A 22,588-nucleotide genomic window follows, 5' to 3' on the forward strand; every position below is an offset into this window, starting at 1 on the left:
TTTAAACACTTTTGCCTGATTGACATGGCGAGCTCTGATTGGTCGGTTTTTTAGTTTACCACTCCAAAGTGTTTAACCACTCCTTACACCCTTAAAAGAAAGTAAATTTATAAAAACACGCCTCTGACCCAAACAGGCAAGGGACAAATACAAACACACGCCCCCAGCCCGAACTGACAAATGACAAACAATTACAACATATACAACAGGTATTTATACCAATTTTCCCAATAAAGGGACTTTAAAGAATATCTATCGGAATATAGTGATTAAAATATATACAAAAAAAATCACCTTATTTTTTAAGGTATAAATTTTTTATACCTAATCCAGCTATCAACTTACACATAATATCATGTTTTAAACTCACATTACTTTTATAAGTAACAACCACCGTACCACTAAATCATCAACTCGAAAAAACTCTATGGTTAGTGGTAATTGTTTTTACACATTATTGTTCTTTCATTTTTTTATTATACAATGGGTCTATTAAACAACCCCATATAATACACATGTTTATAATCTAGTAAATAATAACTAACTTATCTGTCAGAACTGTTTGAGATTACACTATCACCCGCAATTCCGCAACATACTAATCAATACCACTCCCTTTTTGTTTAAAAAAATAAAAAAATAGATAGCTTTAATGAATGACACGTGTTCCCATATGTTTCTTTTATTAGACCATGCGTAGTCGTTGGGGTGAATAATGCCACACCCTAGGGCGTTTTGCGCTATGTGGCAGCCCAGTCAGTATGGGGTATTATTGGGCGTTTTTACAAAAGAAGTGTAGTGGAGATGTGGGGATTGTAGGGCATTATGTTTGTAGTAAAATAAAAAAAAAAACATTTAAAAAAAATCTTATTGGACAAAAAATGGAAGCTCAAATGTGATTGGCCAAAAAAACTCCCCCATTTGGCGTGATTTATAAAACGCCATAACCAAAAAAAAGCCAAACACGCCCATGCGTAGTGGCATGTGGGCGAGATTGGGCGTGATTGAGCATAAAAAACGCCCCAAAGAACAACCACTACGGGTGGTCTTATATAGTATTGATACATAAAAAAAGTTAATTCATGATAAAATAAACTGTATGAAATTAATAACAGGAAGAGAAAAAATGAATTACCCTTCACTAAATTAATTCAACCATGATTTATAACCCCTTTGGATTTATTATAGTTAGAAAACATTTTATTTCCTACTCATGTCAAATGTTTTTTTTTTTTTTTCTGTTTTATACCTTATCACCTTTCAACATGATTTGTAATTTATGAAAGATAATTTTTCTTGCACATTATTTTTGTTTTTAGTTTGTAAAAAGTGATAATCACTTATGTATTCAAATGTTAAGTTATACATTTAATGTAAAACCATAATAATTTTCAAAAATCTCAGTACTTAAATATTCGAACATATATAGCGCCTCATAGATTTTGAGTGATACATTTTCGATACTGGTCGAAGTATACCTATAGAAATTATTAATTTATATAAAAATTAAACAAAAACTGATTTAAATTGTTCAACCAATTAATATATTAGAAGTTTTAACCTTTTGAACAATTTGGAGATGGATATGTGTGATATTCTAATACTACCACGCAACTTGGTAAGAAAGCTAAGAGTCTCATTCAAGGTTTGGTGATTATTTTGTGTTGGTGTATTTAGAAAGAAAGAAATGAATTGGTTTTCAAGCAGATTAGACGAAGTCCGCAAGAAATTTTAGGGGGAGGTTAAATTGAGGGGTTATGGGTTGGTTAGAAACAGATCTTCTTGTAATTATATTAGTTGGATGGATTGGTGTAAATACCGGATGTATATGCTGTAATCGCCTGCCATTTGCCCGTTTGGTCAGGGGTGTTTTTGGCCTTTTGCCCTCTTGGGTCGAAGATGTGTTTTTAATGAAGTTTAGTTTTCAAAAAAATAAATAAATAAATAAATAAAGGGGTATTGGATTTTAATAATCCCAAGTTTCACTAATTGGCCGGTAATAATCTCAACTTCAAAAATTGTCTACAACAGTCCCAACTTGTAAGATTTTGGCCACCAATGATCCTTGTCTAACTGGGTTATAACCTTGTTGGGCTGGTGACCTGCAACTTATTCCGGTGACCTGTTTTACCCCTGAAACCACCAAACGACCACCACCAATCATCTCCGACCTCCTGTAATCTTCTCCGCTTCTCAAAAGTTTAAAATTTCCACCATCTACGCAACTCCGGTGACCTGCAACTTATTCCGACGACCTTCTTTACCCCTGAAACCACCAAAGGAGACCACCACTTGTCATCTCCAACCTCTAGTGACCTTCTCCGCCGCTCAAAACTTCAAAAAACTAACTGGGTTATAACCCAGTTAGACAAGGATCATTGGTGGCCAAAATCTTAAAGTTGGGATTATTACCGGCCAATCAGTAAAACTTGGGATTATTAAAATCCAATACCCCAATAAATAAATAACCGTCATTAAACTTTTTCTTGTTTAATCACACAAGTTTCGGAATAGTAGGCTACATAAATTATTTAAAAGACTACATCAAATTTGAATTGGGTGATTAACTTACATTGGGGGTCCATATGAATTGAAAACTGCAATTTTTTCTTTCCTTAGCAACTTCATCATTAGGTCTGGAATTACGTTGGAGGTGTAAGACTTTGAGGTCCAGTTTGTTGTAGCGGCGAGTTTGGTTTGTTTAAGTGGGGACCACATACACACATGCTTTTCTTTTTTTAGTAAAAAAATAGGGCGTAATGTGATGTGAAGGTTTGAGATGATTTGAATTTGAAGGAAAAAAAATAAAATTTAAAATGGTTGATGGTCGGAATGATATGAAGGCTTTGAATTGCAGGAAGGATCGGAAATCCTATGTTGACGAAAGAGGATTACGATCAGATCGATGCAGAAGAAATGGAGCTTATGGATATTAAATGGTGTTTAGCGAGTGTATTGAGGAGAGCTGAAAAATTTAAGATGATTACTGGAAGAGATGACTTCCGTGATGCTAATGTTTCTACTTTGGGTTTTGATAAATCTAAAGTTACTTGTATTCGATGTAGGGAGAAAGGACATTTCAAGAGGGAATGTACCAATCGAGAAGCAGGAGGAGCACAGAATCCGTTCGGGAATACTGATTATTATCAGAAAGCTATATATCAACAAGTTGCTCAACAACCGTATCAACAACAAGAACTACAAACTGCACATGCTAAGAAGGCAATCGAAGAGTCAACAAAGAGAGCTTATTATGGTATAATAGATCAAGATGATGTTGGCAGAAGGTTTTAGCTGGGACAAATACATTCCACCTGATTCAAAGTTAGGAGCATTCATTGCACGAATAGTTCAAGAACCAGATTTGATGAAAGAATGGATGAAGGTGTTTGACAAAAATGAAAAAAATAAAGACAAATACATTCCATCACTCACAAGCACCCAATCAAGTTCCGCCATGTCATCAACCATTTTTCCATCACTCACAACCTTTTTTGGTGGCAATGGTCATCACTCAGAACACCTAACAATAAACCCCCACACCCCATCACAACCATTTATCACGCTAACCCCATAACGCGTTGAAATTATCACGCTACTTAAAGTTCCACGCGTGAAATTGAGAGGTGGCGGTGGGAATTTTTGTTTTCCACGCGTTGAAAATGGGTATCACGCAACTATAACGTTGCCACCCCCACCTCCCTTAGCAAAATACCTTCATTTTTGTTTCAATATTATGAGTATCTTACCGTCGTTTATTGTGAGAACTTCGGAATGTGACTTCTAAAACCGACACAAAACAGGAAGTTGTTTCTAAACTCAAAGTGAAAGTCGTTGATAAAACCGAACCACCAACTTAAAAGTTCAAAGTGTTTAAAAATTCAAAATATGAAGTTGGTGAATGTTCGAAAATGTTTTATAAAAGAAGGGTGAATCTTAACAACCAAACATGGGTTGCTAAGAAATCAGATGTGAAATTTGGCGATGAATCTGACTCATCAAAATCAGAGGAGCCACAAGTTGAGGCTAAAAGAGAAAATTCAGTACCGCCAATGGATGATGTCAATTTTCCACCATTGCGGGCTGAAAATTTAAAATCAAAAGTTGGTAAAATTGAAATTTCGAATCAATTCTATTCTGAAAAGAAAGAATTTGATGTCGAAAAGGCTTTCAATGGAAAAGTGAAAAGGATTTTTGGGAAAATGGTCGAGGGAAAGGCCAAAGGGGTGAAAGATTTTTAGGAAGAAAAAAGAAATACTGAAACCCCATGTGAAACTGAAAAGGTCACATCCAAGTTTGGTCAGGCTTGGATGTCAGTATTTCATATGTGAAAATCCTGACTTGCCGGAGTTCCCAAGTTGGTAATCGTGGAGCATGAATTGGCATCTTTCTCAAAATTCTCAAAATTCTCAAAATTGTCATATGTCATCTTACAAGTGGTATTGATTGATGAGAACATACAAGTATATGTACCCACATGTGGTTAATCAAGGTCATTAAGTTGAACTTGATTTAACTTTCATACAAGTGGTTGAAAAACAAAATGATGAGTTTATCCCCAATCCTACATGTGGTAAAATCAACAAAACTTATTTTCCGGAAAAACTATTTTGATTAAAACAAACTTAAGTGTTTTGAAATCATAATGGGAAAATAGTTTGTTGTCAGGGGGAGTTCTGATTGTTTTTGCCAAATGAATGGCGATTTGAAGCAATTCACAACAGTTGTCAGTTTGTTTGTACAATTTGTCTTCGAATTTTCCCAGAAAATCAAAATTTGAAATATGATTTTGATTTTAGGGGGAGTAAAAAATTTTAGAAATTTCGAAAATTTGAAAAATCCAAAAACATGATAAAATTTAAAAAGCCAAAAACATTGAAAAATTAAAAACGAGTTTTGTTGTAAAAAAGAGGAAATGATAGTACATCGGTGGACTATCACAGCAAGCTAAAGAATTGGAAAGTCAAATGTGATAAACAGTATCACTGATGATATGCCAGTAGATTTTTGTACATTTAGTAGATTGTTTTCGAGATATAAACATAAATATCGAATATTTACTTATTTCGTGGGGGACATCTCTCAGATATATGGGTAACCCCCGAAATCTTGTTTGAAATATTTTCTATTTCTGACATACTAGGTCTTTGTGCGTGGTGATATCTGGGGTATTATACCAGGACTTCTGATTTTCCGGGAGCAATAGCCTAGTCCTCGTATAAACTTTGCATAAGCTTTAATCATAAAGCTCACCCTTAGCATAAAAAATGATGAAACATTGAAAAATGCTAATCATGTGTTGTTGAAGAAAAGATCCCCAAATGGGACACACCTAGAGACGAGCCATCATCTCTTTGTCTGAACGGAAGTTCTAACCTGAGCTCTCATGGTTTCGCATTTACTCGTTTACAGATATCATTAGTGTACATTCACGTGTAAGACTGAATATAGAAGTCTGGATACGGGAGTATATTCTGAGGTGGTACACGCGAATAAGTTTAAGTCAATTAAAACACTAATGTCGTATCTCGAAACAGTTGAACTTTGTATGAAAATTTAAATGGATCAATATACTGACAATATAAGTGAATCGTTTAGAACTTAAAATGTTTAAAGCTTAACGGTGATTAGTGATATGTCTCATAATCTAATATGATCCTCTTACACAAACTCACAAAAATATTGTTTGTAAATATTTCTTTACTGCATTTCGTTAAAATCAAAATCCAAAAAGATTTTCAGTGTGTTTTAGCATATTTGAAAATTCAAAAAGATTTTATTTCATTTTAGTTTCGACAACTGATGATGAAAAGCTGATTTTCAAAATTCCGAGTGCTAAACATGATAAACAGGTTTCGGTGAGTTTGTTTGCGGTAAAAAGTAAAGTTAAAAAGTTGAGATAATTTGTGAAATGTCATATTATAACAAATGATGTTTTGAGTTTGTTTTTACGAATGGTGACCATAGAATAAATTTGTCAAATTTTAAATTTGTGGAATTTATTGTGTGGTAGAGTCTTGTGCAGGTCCCCGTGTCTACACCTGAGCAGAGTGTGAGCCAGGTCACGATTTTAAAACATGTAAAAGTCAGACTACGATCCCAGCACAACTTAAGGGGGAGTCTGTTCGAAAAGGGGAGTCTGTTGATGTATAGAGCCAGCTTCTGATCCTGGACCATGTCCTCGCAAGCTGCTGATGCTGATGAACTTAAGGAATTAAGAGATCGGATCAAGAGAAGATAGAGTCAGATTGAGATCCTGAAAATTTATTGAAGATTAGATCAACATTCAAGGGGGAGTATGAATGGTTGAAAGCCAGGTTGAAATCCTGAAAAAGAGAGAGAGAAGAAGAAAGAAGATTGAGGATGCTTTACACTGTTAGATACTTCAGAGAGAGCAAATAGACTGATAAAGACTGAAGATGTTGAAGACTCGACACTAAAGACTTCGTCAACATCCAAAGGGAAGTCTGTTGGTGCATATGTCTGTCGACTTCGTCTTGTATCGAGTCTTGTATTAGATTAGAAAGATCAGGACACGAAATACGAGAAACGTGTGATAGTGACCATTTCGCACGAAATGGAACAAGGGCATTTCGCACGAAATGGACATTCTCCATTTCGCACGAAATGGGTCTTGCCCATTTCGCACGGAATGGATGGCCTATATATATCGTGCCTGTTCATTTCATTTGTAACTTTCCGATTCCAGAGCCGAAGTGCTGCTGAAGTGTCTACTCGCTGTAAAACGCTGTTATATCAATCAAAAAGACAATTAGAGTGTAAATCAAGCTGTTTCAAAGTCGATACGTTAGTTTCCGCCTTTCGTATTGATCAGAATTCTTCTGAACGACTCGTTTTGGTCGTGAAACGATCCTACAATATTTTTATTATTATCTTTTAAGATAAACAAGAAAGTCAAATTGAGATGAATGTCCTATATATTAGTTATTTTTAATTTAAAAGATAAATGATTATAATTAATTAAATAGAAAAGAAAGACATAAAAATCAAAAAGAAAATGTCCCTAATAAATTACACATGTCATTCCATTCCATGGTATTTTATTATATGTATAGAAGATTTTTCAATCTCTACTAAAGATGCTATCTTTTATTATATATAGATTTTTCAATCTCTACTAAAGATAATTTTATTCACGTAAACCCAAAGTTCAAGAAACTTGAGTTTTACGACAACTAGTGTTTTTCAATAACGCGCGTCGCACGAAAGGCATTGGTGTTTTCGACCGACATCATCCTGCAACTTTTCTTTTAACCGTTTCATTTCTTTCAAAGACTGAACATAGACCCTAACTCTTGTTTCACCACTTAATCACTGTAAAAATTACAGGATTCATGTTTGGGACATGGGTTGACACGTGGACTTTGAGCCTCCCCGCTGGTGAGTGACGTGTTGGGTCGGTTAAGAATAAAAAAGCCTAAAGCGTTAGGTAGATTTCGAACAGGGCGAGTTTGTCAAACGGCTTCCGCTCCTTGCCCCGGAACTCGATGTTGGCCACCGCCACCCGGTTTTCGTGACTTATATCACCACCCGTGACGCTATCGTAGTAGGCTTTAAAACGGTCGAGCTTCGGTCGTAGCTCGCGCCACTTGTGTTGGCACGTGTTTAAATTGTGCCGGTCGTTCCCTACGTTGTGCCGGTAGCTAGCGAAAGCTTCCGGCCAGTAACGGGTCTCACCGGGTTGGCGGCCCTTCATCGCGTTGTGCCGGTATCAAGTGTGGCTAGCGGGTTCGGGTAGGTGGAGTGAAGGGTTGGGGTAGCGATGTGGACAGGCGGTGGGGTTGGGGGGTTTTATAGTGACTTGGGTGAACCGTTTGTCAAGCCAAACGGTTATTTTTTAAAATTTAAACCTAGCCTGTAACACCCCGAAAACGGGTTTGGTAATCGAACCCCGTTAATACTAAAAGACGGGTAAAGTACCGTTAATAGTAAAATTTACCCGGTGAATATTAGGATTTTAATTAAATAAACCTAATATTAAATCAAAAGTGAATGAATGCTTGAGAACAATAAAGTTATGAAAGGCCGAGTTAACGGGACTTAAAATATAACGGGTTATAACTTCCCGAACCTATTAAGTTAACTAGGGATAGTTAACCTAGTTACTAGTATGAGGCTAAGTGATAAATGGTGAGTTGTAGCTTCAAATGATCAAGATAAAACATGAGGGACTAAGGTTGTCAAGTGGGCAAACTAGTTTTAATAAAAATCAAATAAATAAAACACAACACACACATTTAGTGTGTGTGTGTGTGTGCGTATCGACCAGAGGAAAGGAAAAGGGAGCAAAACCCTAAAGTGCCAAAAATCATCAAATTGAAGGTCAATTTCAGTCTTAAATCAATGCATGAATACAAATTCGTAATCACCTAAGTGTGGGGATCGAAAGGTATGTTGAATTTTGCTATTTGATGATATTTCAAAATTATGATTAACATTCATGAATGAAATTCTGGCATGAATAATGGGTGATTGTAGTACAATTGATATGAGCACAAGTCTAGGAACGAGTCCTAGATGTAAATCCGTTAATTTAGCACCATAAATTAGTGTTTGGGTTAACTAGTTATGTAAGTGCTAAATGGGTTTTGTGAGAAGATGATGAACACTAGATTTATTATCATCAATTTGGTGTAATTCGATTTCCATGAAGTAAGTCTAGGTATTGATATGCATGCTAGACATAAGAACTTGTGAATGATGTTAAAACTTGGGCAAATAACTAGTTATGAAAATTGATTGTTGATTTTATAGAATATGCCCACAAGGTGTTCGTTGAAATGCCTAAGTGAATGTTTACATGATGAAATTACGAGTGAAACGCGTAATTGCCTTGTTTGACTAATTACATGAAGTATGGGTTAAGACGGGTTCTAATCTTAATGTTGATTTAACTTAATTGTGCCCATTGTATGATTAAAGGTAGTTGACTTTTAGAAGTCAAACTAACCAATGACAAAGTCGAATAGTAGATTCGACATAGAAAATACGTAAGGTGGAATAGTCGTGAATTGAAATGACTAATCTAACCACCTTGTGAATGATGATAGTTTGTCGCCTAACGAGCTAGGTGGAGGCTTGAGAAAGAAGCGGTCAAACGAATCAAGCACGAGAAGAAAAGAGCATAATCCGGATACAAGGTAAGTGAAGCTTACATTTTAGTTATTCGATACCTATTGGTTTGATAGACCGTGAATAATAAGTCTTGTTTTAAACTATGATGTTCCGACACGGCAAGTGCGGTCCGGAACAAAAGACAATGACATAAATCATGTTTAATGGATAAAAAGGAGCTAATGCGGTTAATTAGTCATGAAATGACTAAAAGATAATGAGTTTTTAAATGGTTACCTTATAAGGTGAACCATTGCAAATAGTAAGAGTAAAATGGTACTTTGGTCATTTGTGGTCAACAACCGTTTATTTGGGGAAAAACACATTATAGCTTGGGTTATAATGGGTCAAAGAAATCAATAAATGATTTACAAGTAGAACGACTATGCGGTGTAAACCGAAGTTAGTCATATAGATAAGATGGTAATAACTATCACCTCATAGAGTTTTATGGTCCTTTAGACCAAACGGGTCAAAAGGTGCAATTATCACCCTTTGACAATATTGACTAATAGTTGTTGAGCTATGTGATTATAGAAATAAATATCGGATGGATATGTACATCGCTATCGCTTAGCGGCTACTAAGGCAAGGTATCGAAACGAATCAATATATTGATTCGAGCCAGGTATGTATAATTGGTCAAATCATCATTAGAACTTGAAGTTCAATGAGGGCTAAACAAGTTAAAATGGACATTGGGTTATCTTTTAAGTAAACTGAATGATTTAAGTTATTGTCATTGTGTTTTAAGAACATGATGTCTGTTTAAACAAGATCCTAGTTCAAACAGTGGAATTTTGGTCAATTACGACATGGAAAGTCCTTTGTTGTAAAGAAAGGGTTTAAGATGACTAAAACGCCCTCGTAAGCAAAATCGAGTAAATGAACCTTAAGAGTCGTCTAAAAACAAGTTATGTGATCAAACAAATACTTTGAATAAGTATAGAGAATGAAAAGGGTAAATCTTGGGTCAAAAGACTCAATATGAGTCTTTGTCGTAAATTAGCAATCCGACGAGAAAAACTCGGATTATATAGATCATCTCATTGAGCTCACCACAAATTTTAGTTGTGGTTGAAGATCTCATAATAAGTAATGTGGTATAATAATGCAAGAAACGGATGAAAGCGTTTCATGCTCAGAATATGCATAAATACCCTTAACGGGTCAAAATATGCATATGAGCGTAAACGGGTTTAAAATACGTAAGGAACCCGTGACTTGAACCTAATGTGATAGGAATTATTGAAATTATGATTACCGTGAAAATATGGATCAAACAAACATGTTTCGTTTGATAAAAACATGAATGGGTCAAAATTACGGCAAATTGGATAAGCTAGATGCAGGGTCCACCGTAAATTACGGTGCCACCGTAATTTACGGTGGAGATGTGAAGTCTTACGGTAGCCCCCTACTGGTTTACGGTAGGGGCATGTGAAACCAGTGGCCACCGTAAATTACGGTGCCACCGTAATTTACGGTGGAGGTCAGGTTGAAATTGTTGTTTTGTTATCAATTGTTTCTCGGACCCGTTTAGACACGTTTAAAACTCTGTATGACTAAGCATTTCATGTTTATGAAATGTAGGTACTCTATGGGATGCCGGAAGACGATCAAGCTCAATGAAGAACCGAACACGATAAAGACTCATGCTTCCGCACATCGCCTTGTTGTAAAATTTAACGACGAATCCATTCACGTTTGTAGAATAGCTTATGAATTGTAAAAGTTTTAATTTACTCGGAATTTGTTAAGGATACTTAACACTAAATACAAGTCGGTATTCGTAATTTATACGAAAACCTTTAAAATAATAACTAGAGTGTTACATAGCCGCTATGGCCTAGCCAACCCAGCCAATGAAAGCCGGCCACAGAGGACCGCTAGGCATGCCCAACGCCCGGGCTGAAACTCCCGCCCAATGGGCCATGCCGAAACCCAAACCCACCCGGGGTGATGACTTGGGCATTTGTACCCAAAGCCAAACGGTTATTTTTTAAAATTTAAACCTAGCCGCTATGGCCTAGCCAACCCAGCCAATGAGAGCCGGCCACGGAGGACCGCTAGGCATGCCCAACGCCCGGGCTGAAACTCCCGCCCAAGGGTCCACGCTGAAACCCAAACCCACCCGGGGTGGTGACTTGGGCATTTGTACCCAAACCACGCCTCAACCCTCGCCCCATACCTCATAGTCTAATAAATGAATATAAGGTATTGCTCGATATATAAAAAATCATATAATAAATAAAAAATTAAAAAAAAATTTGAATGATACTGTTCATTCCGTTTTAAATTTATCATATAGTAATAATAGTAATTTATCATATAGTAATTTTATTGATCCGTTTTCACACGTTTGGACCCATTCTATATATGTATGGACCCGGTCTGACATACACAATCAAATGTTTGAACTAATTAAATTATATAACACTCTAATTTGCAACATTTTGTTGCATTAAAGGTTGTGCATCAAGCTTGGTTGATGTCTCAGGCAGTAAAGATTGTACACATTGTTTAAAGTCATGTACTACTTGACCTTAACTTTTCCCTACTTGTACATAAAAGAAAATGAGATGCAAACTTTAGACTTTAGAGAGAGAGAGTAGTCTGAGAAAGTAGAGAGAGAGAGAGCAGCAAAGAAAAAGGATCCGATGGGTTCCGGCCGCCGGTGATGGCGGAGCCATGGTGCCTTTAGATGGAGCTACAACAGTGATGGTCTAGGTGGTGTCGGGTTGGAGAAAGAAACAACAGTGGTGGTGCTAGGGTTTGATAGAGGATGATGGTGGTAAGAGGCGGTGGTTCAGATATGTGACGACTTCTTCCTTTTCTTAAAACCCCCTTATGTCTTGTCTCTCATGTCCTTATCATTCCTCTAGGGTTCTCCCCTTTCTCCGACGAAGGAGCCGACAACGGTAGTGATGGCCGGCCATGATGAAGACGATGGTGTTTCTTTTGTTGAGAAGTGACGGTGGTAGTGATGGTCGGGAAGACGATGGTGTTTCTTTTGTTGAGAAGTGGCGGTGGAGACAGATTAGGGTTTCGCGATGTCTTCTGGTATAGTTCATGCCAAACTCAGGTAAGGTTCGACTCTATTAGTATTCCGTAAAACTGAGCCACTTTGTCGTCTTTACCAAAGAAATTATATATTCTTATGTTACCCTTAAAAAATAACTGAATTTGACTTAATAGTGACCGTTTGATCAAGCTGAGATGAGATATCCGCCGTGTAAATTAACCCAATTCTTCTAGAAGGAGCAGTTTTTCAGCGGTTGTAACTTGTATGTTGTAACCTCCTGTTTTTGAGGATGAACCTGGGTAACCAGAATCATGTATTTTAATAGGCCACTCCGATGTGATTCAAATATTTCTTTTGATGTTTGATTTGCCATATGAAGCTGTATCAACACTCTTTTAACCCACTCGGTGGCGCATGATGTTCACTCAACTCTATCAAAGACGCCCGCCACCGGCGTTGACGTAGCGGTGGTGAATAGTGAATTGGAGACGGACCCACCCGAAGGTTCTGTGGAAGGGGTACACTGAATGTCTGTACCAGCATAAAGAACTAGGCTTGTATTTGGATGTGAGCCGGGTCAGGTTTACATATGGGTTTGTGAGGGAGATGGAGCCTAGGTTTGCTAAGGCGATGGAGGAGCTTGAAAAGGGGATGATTTTAAACCCATGTATGTTTTTCCTTTTGATTTTTGACTACTTAATATGTTTTAGTTTGATGCCCAAGTACCTATCTAATTCACTTAATAATGAATGGGTTGATATTTTTTTTTCTAACAACGGCTCGATGCCCTTGAGATGGAAACAGCGTACCCGACACGACCCCAATGTAAGTCAAGATCTTTATCTTATTTTGTTAATATGTTATTTATAGCTCATCCTCTGTACTTATATTTGATCTTCAATACTTGCTTTGAAATTTGGCTTTGACTTCTTTGTTCTGTATCACTTCATTTCTTTTATAATTTTACTTTAGGTGACAGGTCTATGGATATGGGCAATTATGTGAAAATTTAGTATGAAAATTTAAACCAATTTATAGATCTTGATTAGTCAGTTGTTTTTAAAATAGTATCAGTTAAACTTATTTGTAATCCAATGGTTCGTATCAATCGGTAATGAAGATTAGGTAAAAAAAAATGGAAAACACCAAAGCGGTACCAATGTGGTAAGTACCGAAAAACCGGTACCAAACGGATATATTCAGTACCCACTTTTCCTTAATTTTGGCATCCGCATTTTCGGTACCGATCTCATCCCTAGATGACATGTTAAAGATCTTGATCGTGCTGCCTCCGGCTATGTGTTAGGCTACTCCATTGATAATAATCATTTCTTTAAGATGTTACTTGGCTGGTATTGTAATTGCGAGATGTCTCACAATTCTAATGACCTTATAATTCAACGTGATGGCAGCGCAGATTGCAAGGTTACCATTTAAAGAACATCAAATATGATAGCTGGAGTTCAAATTTCATCCTGCTTGTATAGAGATGACACCAGAGGAGGCTAAACAGATATGGCTAATGCAATTGTCTTGGCAGACTGATTTCTTGTAAAACTACAATCTTTAAACTGTGAGTATTTTGTTTCTCCCAATCACACACTTCATCCATACGCTGCTTCTAAAATAGATAATTTTTTGTTTCATTATATCTTTATTATCTATATGTTTGTTTAAAATTGATGAATTACTAATTTAATAAATTAGAGTGATAATAATTATATTTGATCTCGTGTGGGACTAATTGACATGTAGGTAACTCGAAAGGCCCTCATGTTTTTTTTTTGAACGACCAACAAAATTAATCCCTAGCACTCTCGGGGCACCCACTGCACCAAACAGAGTACCCCGAGGGTAATCCAAGTCCAACACCAATTCCAGAGAAAGGCTCTCATGTTGGCTGGCTGAAATATTTGATTATGTCCACTTTTCAAGTCCTTACAAAATCAAGTCGAGGCGTGTGTGAGTGTGTGTATATATTTCTGTTTCATTATGTTAGTTAGAGAAAATATACTTTTCTAATTATGAATTAATAAACAAATTTCAAAGTAGGCTGATTTAGGTTGTGGTTTATCTGCAGTGGAGTAGTGGGTCAAGTAGGAAAGGTAACTTCAAAAAGAACATGTCAAATGGTTGAAATTCATCTCAAATGTATTTTTAATGTTTATCGTCTCCCACATTGTATTAATTAAAAAATAGAATATTACGGTACAACAAAGCTATTGTAGGCGTTCTAACAAGTATTGATACATAGCTTGGAGGTTAGGTGAGTTTATTTATTTACTTTTACGATTATTGTTATTATTATATGTTTTGGTTTACTAAATGGCCTGAAAATGTTCTAAAATGCAGTATGCAGTATGGTGACGGAACCCATATCAGTTGGTTTGAACGTTGGTCTTGACATTGTTAGGGGAAGCTCCAGTTTTCTTTGTTGATGATTTACGTACATGCCAATATTTTAAATAGATAACATCTGAAACTAAAGGAATCTGAAACAACCATTATTGTTGGGAATAAGAAGATAGTATGATGTTAGAATTCTAATTTATTTTAGTACTTATGTCATTACAACACTAAAATATACTATGTACCCGGCCGCAACGCAACGGGTACTTTTCTAATTATTTATATAAATAAACATATTATCATAAAGTATTTAAACTTTTTTTAAACGGCCAACAAAATTCGTTTATTTATACTAGCAAGATGCTACGCATCAATTGTACAAAGAAAAGACCATACAAGATACACATAAATATTTAAACTACTTTCCTAGTTTGCTATGTCACTTTGTTTGGTATATTTATTTTATTACACACTTTGAGATTATGTAACCGTGTAACACTTGTATGTCACTTAAGATGGAGTCATATTACTAATATTAGATAAAGGCGGCAAACTTATGAACGAAACAACAAATGTGGTGTATAAAAAAATTTTTAATGACTTGTGATTTTTTCGTATTTATTTTTTTTTTCAGTTAATTGTAATTTAAGATTTACATAAGTAATGTAACGTATCTTTTATTTCAAAGTTTATATCAACACTAACAAATAATATAATTTGCTTGGGAAATTGGATTTAATAATCCAACCTAGAAGTGGTTGGCCTCTGGCAGTCCCATCCTTTAACAGTTAGTTAAAAAAAACTTAACTCCGTTAAGTTTTTTTTTTCGAATTACAAGCTGATGTTTTAAGGTTTTTGATTAGAACAAGGATACGAGTCGATTGATGTAAAACTTACGTCGAAATGTTTCAATTTTTTTTTTGAAAACATAATGTCGTATGAAAAAGTTATAAAAGTTTAAAAAATATTGGAGGAATATCCATGTGCCTTACAAATAGAAAGAGAAAGTCAACAAATAGGTTATTACAAAAATATCCTTAGAGTCATTTTTGTTCCAACACTTTAATTTTAACCATTGATTTGAAAAGTAAAAGGTTAAGGTGCCTTACAATTAACTTTTTATTTAATCATACCCCTATTTTATATATAGGGTAATGCTAGACAAAAAACCCTAAAATTATTAGAAAACTCTGAAAACCCAAATCTCCCCCCATTTTTACCCAACCTCCCGACATTTTTTTTTTGAAAAAAATTACACATTAATATACATGTTTTAGAGTGTTTTGGGCCAAAAAAACAAAAAAGCGCCGTAGGGATTTTTTAAAAAAAAAATAAACAAAATTCAGTGCCTAACATGTGTTAGACAAAAATGCTGAAAGTTGCTGAAAATTTTTTTTTTTTAAATTATCCCTTCGGCGCTTTTTTGATTTTTTTTGGCCCAAAACTCTTAAAAACATGTATATTACATGTGTTATTTTTTTTAAAAAAAAAATGTCGGGAGGTTGGGTTTTCTAGGGTTTCTTATATAGATAGGGTTTTCTATCTAGCCCTACCCTTTATATATATATATATATATATATATATATATATGTATATATATAATTCTTTCTAATTAATTCTTCATCAGACCCATCCAATTGAACCACAACAACAATGGTTCAATCAATCAAACATGGAACACCTCTTGCCCTTTGCACTTTACTGCTTATATCCTTTACTTTTATTTATCTATTATCAGGAGAAAGCCCTTTGTTATCCATACTCACCATGACCCGCAAGCTTTATCATTCCAAATTAGTCATTGTAAGCTTCTTCATACTTGATTTCTTTTTAATCTTTAAATAGTTTGGAAAAGATTTATTGGTTTCTAGTCAATTTTGAAACTTGTTTTGATTGTAGAGAACCCGCTAGTTGAACTAGTGGGCGTGAATAATGTTTATCAAGATCCGCTAGTTAACTAGCGGATGTGATATGTTACATAAACACTATTCCGGATCACCTAGATCATAACAAGTTCCAAAAATTGACTAAAAACCATATTGAAAACATCTCCAAACAAGCTAAAGATAAAAATAAACACTCCTTAATGTGTCGGTGTTCTCTTGATTAATTTTCCTAAATTAGCTTGTTTTGTGTGATTGTACGTAGCAGGATACCTCAATGTATAGAGATGAGTTGGAAACAGCCTTGGATGGAGCATCCATGGCCAACAAAACGGTGATCATCACCATTGTGAACCGAGCCTACACCGAGGGCGACAAACCAATGCTTGATATATTCTTAGACGGGTTTTGGCTAGGAGAAAATACAAGGCAATTGACAAACCATCTTTTGGTCGTGGCAGTTGACCAGACCGCGTTTGAACGGTGCCGGTTTCTTAGATTACATTGTTACTGGCTAAAAACTGAAGGCAAGGACTTCGCTAATGAGAAGACTTTCATGTCCAAGGATTTCATAAAGATGATGTGGAAAAGAACCCATTTTCTTGGAGATGTTCTTCGACGTGGATACAATTTTGTTTTTACGGTAAGTCAATTTTAGAATGTGTTATATTACATTTATTTTATTTTAGGGGTTAAGTGTGTAAAACATGTTAAATTTACATCTATAATTAAGAAATAACAACTAAATTTTAAAATTTGTTTTTATATGAATAATATCTTAAGTTACCGATTTCTAGAACTTTATATATAAAAAGGTACACAATTTTACATCTTCTAAATAAAAAAAAATCAATAGTTAGTTAATCAAAATAATACATTAAAATCTAATATACGAAATATATAAATTAAATGCATTTTCATACACTCCCTTATATAGTTATTTGTACTCATTACAAGTTTAGTTCGATCATATCATTTTTCGTTGGTTAACTATGTTTTAAACCTTTTTGTTTTTATCCAAATACCATGACAAACTTGTTTTCGTCAGAAGGGGGTAGCGGCGCAGCTTGTTGCTCGCTTACCTGTGATATTGATGTAACTCGGCCAGTTGTTTATATATAAATAAAAATTTACTTATCAAAAAAAAAAAAAATTTAAGGCTAAAAGTTATATGATATTTTAGATTTTGTTCATTTCTAGTGATATTATGTGGTTAAATTATTTTAAAGGACCAAATTTAGATCATAAATAGATGATAAAAGTGTAAAGTAAGACTGCTAATTAGGCATAAAAATAAAAAGTATTAACTAGGCAAAAATAAGATATAATATTATTATCCGAGGTATATTTTATAACTTGAATATTTTTCCAAAACGTTTGCTATTTAATTGATATTTTAATATTTTTTCTATAAAAACTCAACGAATATTGATAGATTGGACCCAATGAGTCAATGACGACGTGACTTTTCCTTCCTTTAATTTAGAATATTAATGATATTAACAAAAATATGTAAAAGCAAGAAATCGTATCCACGATTATCAGGCATCGTCTTAATTTTTTTTTTTCTTTAAATACTTGTTTAACATAACTGGAAAAAAGTGAAATAAAGAATCCAGTTTTAATTATGCATCTCTAGAAAAAAAAGTGAAATAAAGAATTCGGTTTTTAATTGTGCATCACTGCATAAAAAAATCATATATAAATGCATCGGTGAGAATCATTATATAACACGAAGTTATTGACAAGTCAGTTAAACGTTTTTTTATCAATGATTTATATTATTTAAATCTTGTAGTTTTATATATAGAGAGAGACCAGTTCTTGTACAAAATGTCTTAACGTACGAATTGTATGAGATTCAATATCAACATGCGAAAAAAGTTTATAACATGCGAGTTTGGTATTTTGAGTAACATGCGATTTTTACTTTTTTTAAAACATGCGAAACTTTTTTTTTTTTTTATAAACTTGTGAATTTTTTTTTGAACATGCGATCTTCTGTTTTTACAACATGCGAACTTTTGTTATAACTTGCGAATTTGACATTGCGTACGCTCGCACGTTAGGGCAAAATGTACGATATATTTATTCTATATACACACACGTGTATATATAGATTATGTGTAGAGTAAAATGTCAAAATGGTTACTTGAGTTTAGGTCACTTTTCTTACTTTAGTTCAAAAATGAAATTTTTTATATCTGGGTCCCTGAGTTTTTATTTTTGTTGTCATTTCCATATAAATGGCAAACTCAGTTAAAATATATCATTAACTCTCATTGATGATTTTGACAATTCTCAAACCTTAGGGACGATTTTGGCACTTTCCCATTTAGTCTTTTGTTTTTTAATTTTATAAATTCTATTTTTATATTTAAATAAAAATAAAAATAGTTATAAAAATATATATACATATACACAAATTTATATGTACACACACATTTTATATTTTTACACTTATTTTTTAATTTTATTTTTTAGCTTTAAATAAAAAAATAATAAACTGATGATGTTTGGTACGACGGATCAACAAGGGGAGATAAGATACGAGTGCCGAGATAGAGGGTCTGGTTGTGGCAGTGAGATTGGTGGTGGCGAAGAGAGAATGATATAAGAGAAAGAGCGCACATGGTATGTGTATACAATGGCGAAGCTTGAATGAACTCTCAATGGGGGCTGCCAGACTCTCAAAATTCAATTTGGTAGGGGTCAGACTCTTAATAAATCTAATATTTTACACCAAAAAAATTCAGAAATTTTTGGTAAAATTATCACTACGAGCAAAAAATCTCAATAAAGCTTCGCCACTGTGTGTATATATATAATTATAAATGCATGTGTATATGTATATATATATATATATATTATGGTTAATTTATTTTTTTATTTTAAAGGTTAAAAGGGAAAAAAATAAGTGTGTATATACATATGTGTGTGTATATATATTATATTTATAATTTTTTTTTTGTTTTTACTTCAAAATAAAAAATAAAAACTAAAAAAATAAAAGAATAAATGGCTAAATTGTGAAAATCGTCCTTGAGGTTTGGGAATTGTCAAAATCATCCATGAGTTAATAGTACATTTTAACTGAGTTAGTGATTTGGATGAAAATGACTACAAAAATGAAACCTCAGAGACCCAGATGGAAAAAGTTTCATTTTTTAACTGAAGTGACAAAAATAACCTAAACTCAAGGATCATTTTGACATTTTACTCTTTATATTTTTTAAATCTTGTAGCTTTATATATATATATATATATATATATATATATATATATCACACGTGTATATATGTATAGATTACGTATAAGGAAGCTATCAAACTAATTTGTTTATATGATTTTTAGTTTTGTAGCGTTACCTACAAACATATTAGCAATATAATTTAGATATGTGTAGGCTATATACAATACAAACAATAAACTAATTTCTAGGTGTTAATTATAACTTATATGTGAGGAGTGAGAAAGAATGAACATTATCATTTTATATATTTTTTAAAACTGAAAATATAAACTGTTTATTTTGTTATACGTGTATATTTTCTCAGTATATAGTGTTTTGTATATATCTTTTCTTTCTACATGCATGTATATGTATTTGCTCATTATCTTCCATTATGGATTTCAAAAGAAAACTGTGCATATAAACACCTCTTTTAGATGGACATAACTAAATTGTTTTGTACACGTGCTTAATTATATAATTGTATGATTTTTTTAATTCTTAGTATAATATTGGTTATGAATAAACATTGCTACAAACATGCATACATACACACATATATTATATATAGTTTGTTCAAGAGAAAATCACTAAAATTAACCGTATACAATATCATCAACGGATTAGTGACAATTAACTGTTTAAATGTTTATTTTCAATTACACCTTAATTTTGTAGGTCATCATCGGGAATCATCCGATAATTACCATTAGGGTTGTAAACGAACCGAACGAACACGAATAAGGCCTTGTTCGTGTTCGTTCGTTAAGGAAATAAATGTGTTTATGAACGGTTCATGAACACTTACCGAACGAGATTTTATGTTCGTGTTCGTTCATTAAGGAAATGAGAGTGTTCGCGAACGGTTCACGAACACAAATAACTTTGGCCAACGCGACGAAGGATAAAGGTGGATGGCCCGTAGAGTAGCACTGGAACTTGAATAGTTGAATCCCTTATTGTGGAACAGAGGTCGATCGTATTCGTGAATGTAAATAATGAGAAAGCAAAAGGAAATAGTACATAAACAAAGTGAAATAAGGTTTCCTAATTTAATTGTTATGGTAATAAAATAAATAAAAGTTTAATAATATAAAAAGTATAGATAAATATATGAAAGTAAAAAATATTTAATTAAAACACAAACATACAAACATAATCGAACACATATAAAATGAACGAAAGTTCACGAACACCTTACCAAACGTTTACGAACACAATTGAACGAACGAGACATCTGTTCATGTTCGTTCATTTAACTAATCGAACGAAATTTCTTGTTCATGTTCGTTCGTTTATTAAAGGAACGAACATAAACGAACTTCCCGCCGAACAGTTCATAAACTATTCGCTGAACGTTCGGTTCGTTTACAGCCCTAATTACCATTGGATCACCGAAGAATTTTAAAAATTTTTGGTTTCTTTTTTTTGGAATTTTGCTTTTTCATTAATGATAGTACTTTTTTAGTAGTGTTATAAGGCCTGTAAAATATAATATATTAAAAGATCCTAAGCTATTAAATAGTTCTTTATATATGTTGAATCAATTACAGGACACCGATGTTTTATGGCTAAGGGATCCATTTGCAGTACTAACCCTAAATGAAACTGTTGATCTTCAAATAAGTGTGGACCAGTTTAACGGCAAGCAATGGTCACAAAAGAATCCGATAAACACCGGTTTTTACATGGTTAGATCCAACAACAAGACAATCGCATTGTTTGATGAATGGTATGGGCAAAGAAACAACTCAACTGGAAAGAAGGAACAAGATGTTCTTACTGAGCTAATGAAAAAAGGTGCTTTTAATAGGCTGAGGCTTAGGGTTCGGTTTTTGGACACCAATTATTTCAGTGGATTTTGTCGAGATAGTAGAGATGCTAACGTTGTTTCTACTATACATGCAAATTGTTGCAAGAGTATTAGAGCGAAAGTCATTGATTTGGTCACGGTTATTTATGATTGGAAGAGATTAAAAGATCCATCTCGCAATAAGACAATCGAATATCGATGGTCGAATCACTCAGCATGCAAAAATTCATGGATTTCATGAGTTAGTTTATGCATTCGCCAACGGATTGGATAATAACACTTTGAAATTTTAGTGTTTTTGTAATTTATTCTTTGTTGTTGTTCATGAAGGTTTTAATTCTAAAACGAAGTTGAAAGAAAGTTGAGGGGGTCAAAATGGCAAGTTTAATTAATTAATTGTTTGAATGTTTTGAATTATCTTTTAGGTGTTTAATTAGTAGAGATAGTGTTTAGTAAAAAAATGATGTGAGTTGGTGTTTGATTATTATTGCGAGACGTATTCGAGTAGGATTAGTATGGTTTATTTTAGAAATAATGGATTTTAATAATCCAAATTATTAGCTGTTGGCCGACAACGGTCCTAACTTTTCACATATTATAAACTAATGGACCTTTACTAATAGTACCTTAATTTCTTTTTGTCTCTTTATCTTTTTCAGTTTAGTAAAAGTCCATTGATTTACAATATTTGAAAATGTGAGATCACCACTGGTTATTTTTGAAGTTTGAACCGTTACCGGCCAACTGCTAATAGTTAGGATTATTAAAATCTATTATTCTTTTATTTTAGTAAAATAAATAGTTAGAGTCTGTGTAATTTGAGTAAGATAATTAGTATGATACTAGTATTCGTTTTTATGGACTTCGAGTAGTTATAAAACAAATTCTGCCCCAAAGTGTGGGAGTAATTATAAAACAAAATCTCAGTAGTTTTTAAGAGATTAGTTATAGAGTTAAATTATTGTATAAATGAGTTTTAACATAAAAAATACACTTAACGTGAGAAGTGAAGGAGTAATTTTTTTATTTTTTTGAAAAATGTTTTTTCTATCTTATTAATCACATATTTTAGTTTCAGAATTCAAAAAAAAAAAAATCATGATTTTATATTAGTAGAGTAATTATGTAACTTTATCGAGCAATTATAATTA

General features: G+C 33.7%; 1 protein-coding gene and 1 long non-coding RNA gene across 4 annotated transcripts; both read left to right on the forward strand.

Moving 5' to 3' along the window:
- Nucleotides 1–11,568: 11,568 nt before the first annotated feature.
- Nucleotides 11,569–14,707, forward strand: LOC110869114. 3 transcript variants are annotated; one of them, XR_004863004.1, is made up of 5 exons: nt 11,569–11,929; nt 12,021–12,220; nt 12,540–12,827; nt 12,965–12,985; nt 13,578–14,707. It is a non-coding gene; the product is annotated as an uncharacterized LOC110869114 (long non-coding RNA). The 3 variants fall into 3 exon arrangements; XR_004863003.1 differs by having other exon boundaries at nt 12,021–12,827; nt 13,573–14,707; XR_004863002.1 differs by having other exon boundaries at nt 12,021–12,827.
- A 1,962-nt stretch (nt 14,708–16,669) lies between these two features.
- On the forward strand, nt 16,670–21,678 carry LOC110867154 (uncharacterized protein At1g28695). The gene is made up of 2 exons (XM_022116287.1): nt 16,670–17,035; nt 21,178–21,678. The coding sequence occupies exons 1-2, from the start codon at nt 16,670–16,672 to the stop codon at nt 21,676–21,678; spliced, it is 867 nt and encodes a 288-aa protein (XP_021971979.1).
- Nucleotides 21,679–22,588: the final 910 nt, after the last annotated feature.

This window comes from Helianthus annuus, chromosome 7 (assembly GCF_002127325.2).
Source record: "Helianthus annuus cultivar XRQ/B chromosome 7, HanXRQr2.0-SUNRISE, whole genome shotgun sequence".
In the NCBI taxonomy this organism is placed as follows: domain Eukaryota; kingdom Viridiplantae; phylum Streptophyta; class Magnoliopsida; order Asterales; family Asteraceae; genus Helianthus; species Helianthus annuus.

Coding starts and splice junctions, on each gene's coding strand:
- LOC110867154 (XM_022116287.1), top strand. CDS start 16,670: ATGTATAGAGATGAGTTGGAAACAGCCTTGGATGGAGCATCCATGGCC. Junction 17,036..21,177: donor GATACAATTTTGTTTTTACG/GTAAGTCAATTT, acceptor AATCAATTACAG/GACACCGATGTTTTATGGCT.